The 12,363-nt window shown below is 37.2% G+C and overlaps 1 protein-coding gene across 1 annotated transcript in view; it reads left to right on the top strand.

Moving 5' to 3' along the window:
* LOC104622563 (sodium channel protein type 5 subunit alpha-like) overlaps positions 1–12,127 on the top strand; it is a gene marked incomplete at its 5' end in the record, with an annotated part of 16,070 nt that extends 3,943 nt beyond the window's left edge. Inside the window, 6 exons of the mRNA XM_010289390.1 lie at positions 4,096–4,350; positions 5,240–5,293; positions 6,260–6,401; positions 8,457–8,557; positions 9,360–9,624; positions 10,983–12,127. Of these exons, the coding sequence (XP_010287692.1) occupies positions 4,096–4,350; positions 5,240–5,293; positions 6,260–6,401; positions 8,457–8,557; positions 9,360–9,624; positions 10,983–12,127 (1,962 nt within the window). The remainder of the gene's footprint in view (positions 1–4,095; positions 4,351–5,239; positions 5,294–6,259; positions 6,402–8,456; positions 8,558–9,359; positions 9,625–10,982) is intronic.
* Positions 12,128–12,363: the final 236 nt, after the last annotated feature.

Genomic DNA, 12,363 nt, shown 5'->3' with positions numbered 1-12,363 from the left:
TCAAGGACTTTGCTCGTCTGGCCCCCATCTGGCAGGCCATCCCCTCGAGAGGTGTGGGAAGGGACACTGCCAGTGAAGGCTGAGGCAAAGAAGTCTTTCAGTTCACTCAGCCTTCTCATCGGTTGTTACCAGTTTGCCAGTTTTGCTCATCAAGGGCGAGTACGCTTTCTATGGCCTCCCTTTTCTGGCTGATATACCTATAGAAGCCCTGCTTATTATTCTTTGCGTGCCTTGCCAAGTTTAGTTCCAGTTGCCTCTTGGCCTTCCTGACCTTATCCCTACAGAACTGGGCAGCATCCCTGTACCCATCCTAGGATACCTCTCCTTGCTTCCACTGCCTATGCCTTTCTTTCTTGTCCTTTAGTTTGCCTATGAGGTCTCCACTCAGTCATACTGGTCTCTTGCCTTCCTTTCCTGATTTTTTACACCTGGGGATCAAGAGCTCTTGCACTCTGTGGAAAGTGTCCTTAAAGATCTGCTGGCTCTGTTCTGCTCCCTTGTCCCCAAGGGCAGTTTCCCAGGTTGTCCTATTGATTAACTCCCTGAAGAGCTGGAATTTTGCTTTCCTAAAATTCAAGGTCCTGACTTTACTCTTTGCTTGCCTCATATCCTTCAGGACTGCAAACTCCACCAGTGCATGAACACTGCAGCCCAGGCTGCCTCCAATATTGATGTCACCAGTTAGTTCACATGCATTGGTGACCAACAGGTCCAGTATGGCATTCCATCTGGTAGGGCTGTCTATTACCTGGCATAGGAAGTTACCCTCCATGCACTCCAGGAGTCTCCTGGATGGCCTACAGCTCACCATGCTACTTTTCCAGCAGATGTTGGGGTGGTTGAAGTCCCCCAGCAGAACGATAGCCTGCGAGTGTGATGCTTCCTGTAGCTGGAGTGAGAAGGCTTCATCAATAAACTCCCCTTGGTTGGATGGCCTATAGTAGACACCAGCCTCAGGGTTCCCTTTGTTGCCTCGGTCCCTGATTCTTACCCATAAGCTTTTGACCTGCTTTTGTCTATTCCTCAGAGACAGCTCTTCTCACTCTATCCCTTTCTTGACATAGAGGGCAATGCCTCTGCCCTTCCTTCCTCACCTGTCCCTTCTGAACATATAGTCATTGATAGCCACAATGTGACTTGATGGCATTAAGATGGTTCAGATTGCCTGCTTAGATCTGATGGTTGTTATTTTGAAATAATAACTAATACTTTCACAGAAGTTTATGAATACAAATGAAATAAGGAAATTTAATTATAATGTGCTACCACAAGGAATTATTACGTATAGTAATGTGAACCTGGAACATTTTTCCATGTTTCCAGTTTCAGTGCAATTTGCAAAACAAACTAAACAAGATTTTTTTTAGACTTGTACTTTTGTGAAACCCATTCTCTGGTCTATCTTAGATGTGGAAAAATTTCATCCAGTATTTGACAAATTCTTCTGAAAAAAATGAATATGCTTGAAAAAAAATAGGAACCATTTTTAATTACTTGTAAATAGTAAAAAAGCTATATATATAGTTATTACAGAAAACAAAATGTAATGTGAGGAAGAAACCTGTACTGTGAAAGCTGTAGTTTATCAATCTTCATGGCACAAGAAATGTAATGACCACAGTCCATCCTTAATTTTTTCTTATTGCCTCAGGGAAGAAATTGGGACCTGGAAAAATAGATTCATTAACTGATTGTTCCATTGGAAGCTATTCATGTTTTCTAATTCCTTTTCATAATTCCTCTTCTTTAGACAGCTTTGCTTATATCAACTCATCTTGACAGTTACCTAAATAGGCTCATGTGCCACATTTCGGATTCTCCAGGGTCAATCTTAAAGATAACAATCCTTTCAAACTTAAATAGGGTGGGATTTTCTTAATAGGAGAGGGGATTCTTCTAACTCAATTTTAAAAGCTGCTCTGAGACAACTATCTGGAATCTTTAAAGTCAGTGGAGAGAAGTAAAAAATTGTATAATACAAATCATCTGACCTGTGTTAGATCACAGAATGTGATGAGACACTAACTTCAGGCCCCAGGATGGATATGGAGCAAATACTCCTGGAAGCCATGAAGGACAAGAAGGAATCAGTTAGAAAAAGCCAGCATGAATGCAGGAAAGGCAATTTTTGCCTCTCAAACCTGATTGTCTCCTGTGATGAGATGGCTGAGGGAGGGAAGAGCTGTCTGTGGTCTCAGATACTGGTTTTATCTGGTTTGGATAGGTGAACTATAAGCTAGGCAGAAAATTGGGCTGAACTGCAAGGTTCAATGTGCAGAGATCATCAGGATGAAGTTCAACTGGCAGCTCGTTACTAGTGGCTCAGAGGTCAGTCCTGGGACCAGTGCTGCTTAATGGCTTAATTAACAACCAGAAGAATGCGGTAGAAATGTCCTCAGCAAGTTTACAGATGATACAAAATTGGGGGTGAGCAGTTAATACACTGGGGGCAAGGCTGCTCTGCAATAAGAGCTTAATAGACTGGAGATACGGGTTGCAGAAACCTCGGGAAGTTCAGCAAAAGCAAATGCAAAGTCTTGCACCTGAGCCAGAATAACCACATGTAACTGTGGCACACTGAGAAATGAGCAGCTTTGCAGAAAAGGACCTGGGGTGGACAGCATGTTAAACATTAGTCAGCAGAGCAATAAAGAAGATCTGCCACATATCGGGCTGTATTAGCATGAGTCTGGCCAGCCCATTGAGGCAATTCACTCTTCTGTTTTTGGCACCTGTGAGACTGAACCTGGAGCATTATGTCTAGTTTGGGGCTCCCCAGTGTAAGAGAGATATTAACATACTGGAGAGTGTCCAGCAAAGTGCCACCAAGGTGGTCAGGGGACTGGAGAGGAGAGGTTGAGAGAATGGTACTTGTTCTGTCTGGAGAAGAGAAGGTTAAAGGGAGGATCTGACTGGGTTCTAACTAGGTAAGGGATCGAATTGTTGTCTTTACTTAATGAGACCTTATGCAAGAAATGGAACTAATGTTTTCTGGTAGGCCCACAGTGAGAAAATGAGAGAGTTGGCTGTGAGGGCTGTTGCAATTAGTTACCTGGGAAAAAAAGATGACAGCGTGGGTGTACAGCATTGCAATAGATTGTCCAGTGAGATTATTGAATCTCCACCCTTGGAAAAATTCAGAACTTGACTGGACAAGACGACAAGCAACTTGGTCTGTGTTGGAACAGCTGATCTTCAGAGGTCCCTTCCAACATGCTTCATTCTGTGTGTTTCTAGTGTACAGATATTATCCAAGGCCAGGCTAAAAGGCTCTGAATTTTCTCGTAATGATAGCAATGAATCATTTCCAGAGAGGTTTTCACTATGTCCCACCACAGAGTGGTGAAATATGGTGAAAAGAAATCAATAATAGTCCTCAAATTCCCACTGGCAACAAGCGTGGTCCTGCCTGTCAGCATCAGAGTGCTGGATCCACAAATACAGAGTTCTTTTCACTGCTCGTGTCAGGTCCCTTGACTTTAGCGGCACAGGCACCAAAAGCTGGAATCCTGGTACCATTTCTGGAAGAGGCTTACCGCTCATCATGGGTTTGCATTCACCTTGTCCTCAAGCAAGCCTAAATGAAGGAAGACTTGCTGACCAAAACAACTCAGTCTTCTGGAGGCCAGACCTCTTCTTTATGTACTGTGTGTAGTCAGTTGCCCGAGGTCATGGAGTGAGGTTCATTTTGTTATGGAGAGTAAGCTGTTGTTCTCTTACAAAACCCCTCCAAGATAAAGAGGGTTATTTATGATATTGTAGTAAATGCAGATCATATGACCATTCCCCCATACCTGATTTTTAGATCCCAAGGCTACTGCAGACTTAGAATTTTATTTTATATACGTCTTTTTCCCAAGGATAATTCTTGTTGCCATCTGTTTTACTTCCTTCCTCAAAAAGGCAAGAGAGAACCACAGAATTACATGTTAAGATAAGCTTGAAGTTGGGCTGAAGGCTGGCTTTACATTTGTCATCTATTAGTTTTACGGATGAGAATCTGCAATAGGTACAGAAGAACAACAAATAAGTTGTTTTCTGGGAAGGTGTTCTATTGAATGTGAATAATTCATTCTTTTCATTTATTTGTTTAAGGTTGTTGTGAATGCGCTCTTGGGAGCTATCCCCTCAATCTTGAACGTTTTGCTCGTCTGTATTGTCTTCTGGCTCCTGTTTAACATTGCAGGGGTAAAATTACTTGGGAAAAAATTTTGGAAATGCATACTCAAGAAAGGAAATATCAGTCTAATTGATAACAAAGATAATTGTACTTTCTATAATGGAACATGGACAAATAGTGATGTAAACTTTGATAATGTTGGGATGGGATACTTGGCTCTTCTGCAAGTGGTAAGTTCTATAAAAACAAGCTCAATTTTGTTTTCTTAAAGGAAATGTGTTGAGCAGCCCAACCACGGGACACCACTATGCTTCTGTTTATCTCACTGAAACTGGGGATTTTTTTAGTTTACATAAATATTTTTTTTATCCATAAGCTGCTCAGTTCCTCCTAAAGGACACTTTAGCCTATGCAACATTGTGTTAAAATCAAGCACTGTGTTTCATGGCTTTTCAATTTTGTTTTGATTTTGATTAACATACCAAGCCTGAAATAGTCTGCATGTTACCCGATTTAAAGTTATTCTCATTTTCTTTAGTAAAACTTAGTTCAGAGTGGATGTGAAAGAAAAAACATGATGCATTTTATTTCTATTACTGTATTTTCTTTTATTGTGTAAGTCATGAAGTATTGGGGTGCTAATTTATTGGAGAGAAAGGCATTTTTCAAAGTGTCTGTTATCCCTCTATCTTTTCTGGATGAAGTTCTTTGCCCTGCATCCTCCTAAGTGTTCTGTGATTCTGCAGAGTTGCTAAAAATTGCAGGAAGGAATTGTCTGCTGTTTTCTTAGAAATTGTTTTCATCCTTTTCCGATGTATTTGTTAAGCTGAAGCTTTTACCGCTTTTTCAAAAAACAGAGAATTTACAAAAATTTTATTTTAACAAGAGTTAACATCAAAACACGTTTCACAGGATTCATGGCAATTTTTTTTTATTTTCAGGAGATTTTTTTACTCTTTACTAAACTTCAGTGAATCATACTTCCAAGCAGATCTTTAAAAGATGGCACATTTTTATAGCACACTGCTCACTTTTCCACAACGCTTAACACATATTAGCTCTACCTAATTCTTTTTTTTTTTTTTTGTGATAATAACCTTAATAATGCATTTTTTTCAGGCAACTTTTAAAGGTTGGATGGATATTATGTATGCAGCAGTGGATTCACGTAAGGTATGTCATTAAAATGAAATTTTAGTTCTTTTCCGTTTCCTTCTTTCCTTTTCTATCCATACAATTTGTTTTTCATCTTTGTAATATGAAGTCAGAAATACAAGCAGAAGAATGCATCAAACTACGCTGTGAAACAATAATCCTTGTAGTACCAAATATCTGCAGCAGAGACAAAAGAAAACTGGTCAAAATAGAGTGACACTACATAAAAACCTAGTATATCAAGAACGCAGAGGGTAGGATGTTGGAAGATTTGGACAAGTCTGTTTTGGGAACAGACTTCAGAAGGTCTTGGAGGGACTGTGCATCTGAAGCAAATTTCCTTCTTTTTTAAGTGTGTACAGTAGCATTCAAATGGCATCCATCTTTAGCATTTTTTTCTGGAGGTTTTCTTCCCTGTATTTATCCTTACTATTTCCTCCCCATTTCCATGTGCTGTTTCTCACTTTCTTACTAGTACAGTGTGTTTTAACTTTTCTATGTTTAATTTAATTTGCATTTTCCATATTCATTCAAGCGCTGTACTCTTGAATGTAGTGAAATAACTGCTAATTAAAAAGATCGTTCCTTGTAGGTCTGATCATAGTGAGCTGGCTTTTTCAAACTGCTTCTTGTCTGGGATAGCATTCAAGGGGATGCAGTTCACCATTACATTTAGTCTGAGCTGTTTTTCTAATCTAGGCTTTCACAGTATCACTTCCGATTGGAACTGTTTATCTCTTACTTAAGAATTTGCTAGAGCTGGATTTGGCTATATATCTTTCTTTGTAATTATCTTTACAAACGATAACAAGACAGAACAAGACAGTTGTTCTACTTGTACATCTAAATAAAGGTTTAAATATGTAGAAATCATTTATCCCTCCTGACAATAAGAAGATTTTCTATTGTAAATAGGAAATTATAAAGCTGTGTTTATCTGATTTTTACTGATGCTATTTTTCTGTGTGTTTTTTTTTTTAACAGATAGATGAACAGCCGAAGTTTGAAGCATTCTTAGCCATGTACATGTATTTTGTGATTTTCATTATTTTTGGATCTTTCTTCATGCTGAACCTTTTCATTGGAGTGGTTATCAGCAATTTTAACCAACAAAGGAAAAAGATAAGTACTGTGTGAGCTAATTCAGGGTCCCTTGTAATTCTAATTTGATTAAATGAACGCTAGTTTGACATCCAGATGTCTAACATTTTCAGATTACTATTTGACCAGAGAAATAAAAAATAGTATTTAGATACCAAGTTTTGAAAACAGGAGTCCCCTTTTCCTCAAAGCTTTTAGTAATTTGCCTGAAAATTCTATTTTCATGGTAATTTTCACTTAATTTGTTCTAAGTAGGAGGACGAGGAGGAAGGATTAGGTAGTTCTAGAAAAGAGTAGCCAAAAAAAATTACATAGACTTTGCTACAGGAGAGTGGAATTATATTCCTCTGCTTTGAAGATTTACTTTGGAGAACGGAATAACCCTTTTTGCTGAAAGTAAACACCTAACTAATGTGAGAAGGATAATCAAGGAGCACTACTGCTCATGGAAGAAGTAACCACTACTTTCCTGGTAAAGAAACTTGAAAAGATATTGTTATTCAGAACTTCTTCTAAAACTATCTACATTTGAAAAATCCTGTTATCAATAAAGTAACCCTATAGATTAATTTACTGGGGTTTTAAAAAATTTCTGCATTGAGATCCAAGCCATGGACCGAGGAAGAGGCCATGTAGAAATTTAAAGGCTTCTTAAAGCCCATGAAGCACTGACTGCTTCCACTTTTCTCCTCATAGTTGTTAGATTCCCTGTTCTTTTTGTTCAGTAAGAAATGGAAGGCAAAATGGATGCTTTTGACCCAAAGTAATCTTCAAAGCAGAAGACAAGAATTCCACTCTCCTGAGAATTTCTTAGAATGGAAAATGCAACAACACAAAAAAATCAACAGTCAACCTTCCCTGGTATACTTCAGGTTCTTTGTGCCGATCTTATAATTGAGTTCTCTCCCTGATTCATTTAGGGGCTTAAAGTATACAGAATATCAAGGGAAATTGAGCCAATTAATCCACTTGGAAGTCTTAAATAAACATCTTGCTCATTAAAAAAACACCACAAAAGCAGACTCCCGACAAGAGGTTAACAATTGCAGCATTCACATTCGGAAGACAGGATCTCTACAGGAGCCATATATTATTTCCATAGGCTGACTTCTACACAACGTGTCAAAGAATTACTGCCCTTGGTAGAGATAGGTAGTAATAAGGCCCACAAGAAGAAATTCTTCTCCTCTCTGCATTTGAACAGAGAAGGGATATGTAGGGGTTGAGGAACAACAGTCCAACTTCATTATAATAATTTCCTTTTATAACAAAGTCCAAGTTATAATAATCCCAACAGACAGAAACAACACTGGTGAAGTAGCTTTTGAGCCTGAACACTTACTAGAAGTTGATGTGGATGTAACACTTTTTTCGTTTCTCAGTACATACTGTAAGTAGGCTTTTCTTTTTTTTTCCATTTGCTGCTTCTTGGGGATTTTCATTGAAATGCCATATAGTGAAGTTAAACTGAATTTTCAGAGCTGTTGTTGTTTGAGTGATTCAAAGTGCAGATGCTCTACTGAACATTGTTATCGGTTTGTTTTAAAAAATGCTTTTATGATGAATGACTTCTCCTGAATACCTGGTTCAAAGTGATTGCTAATACAGGTGGTGTAGATGGTAATAAGATGAGCACCAGAAGTTCATTATCAGGATCCTCCCCTAGAACGTGGTCCCAAAGTGCTTATTCATAATCCCCCATTTACAGCAATATACTTCTGTTTCTACCTTTCCCAAAAATATATATGAAAGTATTTTACTTGTTTATGAGTCTTATGTCATTTTTAAAATATAAAGTAGATTTGTTAGACTTCAGAAAGGCTCTCACAGTTGAGGAAGCTGACTTGGGAACACTATCTAGACTACGCTTTCACAATCAAACCCTGATCAGCATTTTGCAGTACATCTTGTCAAGGAACCTGGGGAAAAGGAGAAATGGTGAAGACATATTTTGTTTCTGCACTCTTAGATACTGCTCATGACAGCTGTAACTTACTTTTTTTTACATAAACTTGCTGGTGTTTATTTAGTTGACTGCTTAAACTTCAGCTGAGCAACAGTATTCTTTCCCTTTACTTAGGTGGAAAAGATCTATTTCTGACTGAGGAACAGAAAAAGTACTATAATGCCCTAAAAAAACTTGGATCCAAGAAACCTCAAAAACCCATCCCAAGACCATTGGTGAGACCATCTTAAGTAGAATATGATAGAAAATATAAAGGTGGTGACGATATTTAAACTCAGTAGCCAGGCATCTAGAAATAAACTTCATGTTAGGGCCCATCATCTTCCTCATTCAATATAGTATTTACATTTTACTCTCTTTTTCTTAATTCCACCTAATGCAGTCTTTCTTTATGGGTATTAATTAAGAAAATTTACAGCCTATTTATTACCTATTCAAATGTGCAACCTATTTATAAAGGTTCATGTTAAGTATTTGATATTCATAACATGATGTTGGTTACTTAAGTTGCATGATATTGCTTCTGCAACTAGATTGGATTATTGCAGGTGAGAATACATAGTGAGTCGTACATGCCCCATGGCTGTTACTTACTTTTAAACAATCTTATGCTTTATTTCTTATAGTTTATTAAATTTAATTCCAGGCCTGGCTTCACATAGTAACTGTTCTGAGTTTTTCTTGCTTATGACATTTAAATTAGAATTGCTTATCCTAAAATGTCTGCTTCAATAAGTATTTCTATTAAAAGAGCAATCACAAAAACTCTGAATGTTTTCCTGCTGTATAATTTTGCTCGAAGGATATGTGGTTGTATGATACCTGAAAATACTTAGTCAAGTACCGAGTGTTTTCTTTGACGATCCAAAGAAATCACTTAAAAATGCTTCTAGTTGCTTATTGTTATAATTTATATTCTCTTAAATTCTCTTTCCAAGCACAAATTACTGATTAATATTTGAATGTAGCCTGGGTCTTAGAAGTAGCATTAAGCAGTTCTTCTCATTCTCTCCACAGAATGTGTTCCAAGGATTACTGTTTGATATAGTATCACACAAAGCATTTGACATTACCGTGGTGACTTTCATCTGTCTAAATATGGTCATTATGATGGCAGAAAGTAGTGAGAACAGAATCAAGGATGTCCTTAATAAAATCAACTTCTTTTTTGTGGCGATATTTACTGGGGAATGTGTCATAAAAATACTAGCCTTAAGACATTACTTCTTCACCAGTGGCTGGAACATATTTGATTTAGCTGTTGTGGTCCTTTCACTAGTTAGTAAGTATCAATCGTTATTAGAGCAGGTAATGTGTCTTACCAATACTAAGCCAAATTTCAGTATGAAGTTTCTTACAAACACATTCCAGATCCATTGTACTTTTTCAAATCATATGCTAAGTGATTCCTTCTAAAAAGGTGTATTTCTGTTTTCCCTTATATTTTTGCAGAGTACTAAAAGATAAATGGGTACTTTTCAAAATTTTTTTAAAGTATGAGTTTTATTGAGTAATTAACAGAATAGGAATTTAATGCAGTACATCTTTTCTGAGTTATTGTACTTAAACTGTTGTCTTAATATTTTTATGCTTTTGATTTAATGTAATCATGTTAATTGTTGTTTTCACACTAAAAGTAAACTCAGGATAAAAATACATTTGTGTGAAAAATGGGAAAGATTTATGTCATTTTCTAGGCCTTTATTCTAAGAAGGCAGATCCTGAGGGTTGATTTAGAAAGCTCAAGAAAATTTAATTGCTCAGCACCATTCTAAACCTGGGCCACTATTTGTGAATGTGAAAAGTCTTATTAAAACTGGCTTGGTTTTGTTTTGCTTTTCAAATAAGACTAGATGCTTATTGTTTCTTCTACAAAGGGTCATATATAGCTTTAGTTTCTCATACATTTTATTTGGCCTGTGCTTCCTACTCAGGCTCAGGTTATGTCATAGAATAAAGGACGTGAAAGAAAAACTGATCTGTGTTTTCTGATTCATCCCTAAGCACAGTACCCCTTTGCTATCCTATGCAAACCAGAACAATGCTAACTTCTTAAGTCTTCTGTTTGTAATAATTTACATTACTACTGTATCATTACTCTGACAGTAGGATCATAGAATGAGGTGTGATGGATAATGGATACTGGAAGTCAGTTTTTCTTTATTTCCTGCCTGCTCTTCTCTAATCTCATTCAAGTACCAAGCATTAATGGAAGTCTCACATTTAGCATGTGGCTACTGTGAGACTTCCTGCTGTAGAAGCAGCAGCAATCAGACAGCAGCTAGGAGACAAGCCCCATAGCTTCCAGCACAGGAGCTGAATGGATTTAAAAGGATTTTTTAAGTACTTGAGCAATGCGTAATTTCATCCCGAGTTAGAGAAATCTGGGAGAATGCAGTTTCCAAACTATACATAATCTTGATACCATTTTAGTATTTAAAGATGTTACAATTTGTCTTTCTTTTCCTAAGCTCTTTTGTAAGCAGTTACAGTACTGATGATAATGTTTTCGTTGAAAGTGATGTAACATGATCAATGTTACTTTCAACACCTGAAGCATAGAATTAAACAAAATGGACATAAGTAGGGAATTTCACTGGTATGGCTTAACAACTTTTTGTTTTCTTTTTCGTTTCAAAGGTATTGGACTTTCTGAAGGCTTTCGAACTTTGTTCTCTCCTACACTTCTGAGAATTTTTCGTTTGGCAAGAATTGGCCGAATCCTGAGATTAATTCGAAAAGCTAGAGGAATTCGAACTCTTCTTTTTGCATTACTGATGTCTCTTCCTGCACTGTTCAACATTGGTCTTTTGCTTTTTCTAGTTATGTTCATTTATGCCATTGTGGGCATGACCAACTTTGCCTGTCTTGGCTGGGAAGGTGGGATTGATAACCTTTTCAACTTTCAAACCTTTGATAGTAGCATTCTCTGTCTCTTCCAAATTACAACATCAGCTGGGTGGGATGGTCTTTTGGTCCCTCTGTTAAAAGGATCTGATTCATGTGCTCCCAACTTAAATTTAACAGATACACAGAAAGAAAATTGCACAAATAAGGAGGTTGGTATTTTATTTTTTGTAAGCTATATAATTATATCATTTCTCATTGTTGTAAATATGTACATAGCTGTCATTCTAGAGAACTTCAGTGTTGCCACTGAAGAAAGCACAGATCCTCTTTGTGAGGATGACTTTGATATGTTTTATGAGACCTGGGGAAAATTTGATCCTCAGGCAACACAGTTTATTGAATATTCTGCTCTTTCAGACTTTGCAGATGCTCTGACAGAACCCTTACGCATTCCAAAGCCTAATAAAATTCAGCTTATATCCATGGACCTCCCCATAGTTAGTGGAGATAAGATCCACTGCTTGGATATCTTGCTTGCTTTTACTAAAAGGGTCTTGGGAGAATCTGGAGATTTGGATGGTCTTGAATTACAAATGGAAGAAAAATTTATGGTTGCCAATCCATCTAAAGTTTCTTACAAGCCAATTACTAGTACCCTTAAAAGAAAACAAGAGGAGGTATCAGCTCTTATTATTCAGAGGGCCTTCAGGAGGTATTTGATGCAGCGTTCTTTTAAAAACAAATCTTTCCTATACCGTCATAAACATAACAGTGCTGTCTTTGAAGAAGAAACACTTGAGAAGGATTGTCTTATTGCATCAATGCTTAATGAAAATAATGGTAGGAAGCTAGATACTAGGACTACATCTTCCGTATCTCTCCCTTTATTTTATGATGGTATTGCTGAAACAGATAGCAATAACATCGACACTTAAGGTTGCCCCAGGCTGCAGAATTTTTAGTTAAACTGATATCTGTTATTTTCACATGGAGAAAATATTTTGATTCCAGAGCATAATAACCTAAATTTAGAATAATGATGGCAGCCTTTAAGTATTGTGATTGTTCAATTTTGCAAATGCTCCTTAAAACAATTAAGATTTGAACAATGATGTCATAAATATTATCAAACCATGAATTTTTTTTCCTCAGCTACTAGAGTAGGTGAGTT

The sequence above is a fragment of the Phaethon lepturus genome, unplaced genomic scaffold (genome assembly GCF_000687285.1).
Source record: "Phaethon lepturus isolate BGI_N335 unplaced genomic scaffold, ASM68728v1 scaffold26, whole genome shotgun sequence".
In the NCBI taxonomy this organism is placed as follows: domain Eukaryota; kingdom Metazoa; phylum Chordata; class Aves; order Phaethontiformes; family Phaethontidae; genus Phaethon; species Phaethon lepturus.
Note: the sequence above shows the minus strand (reverse complement) of the source record. Positions and strands in the feature narration are given on the sequence as shown.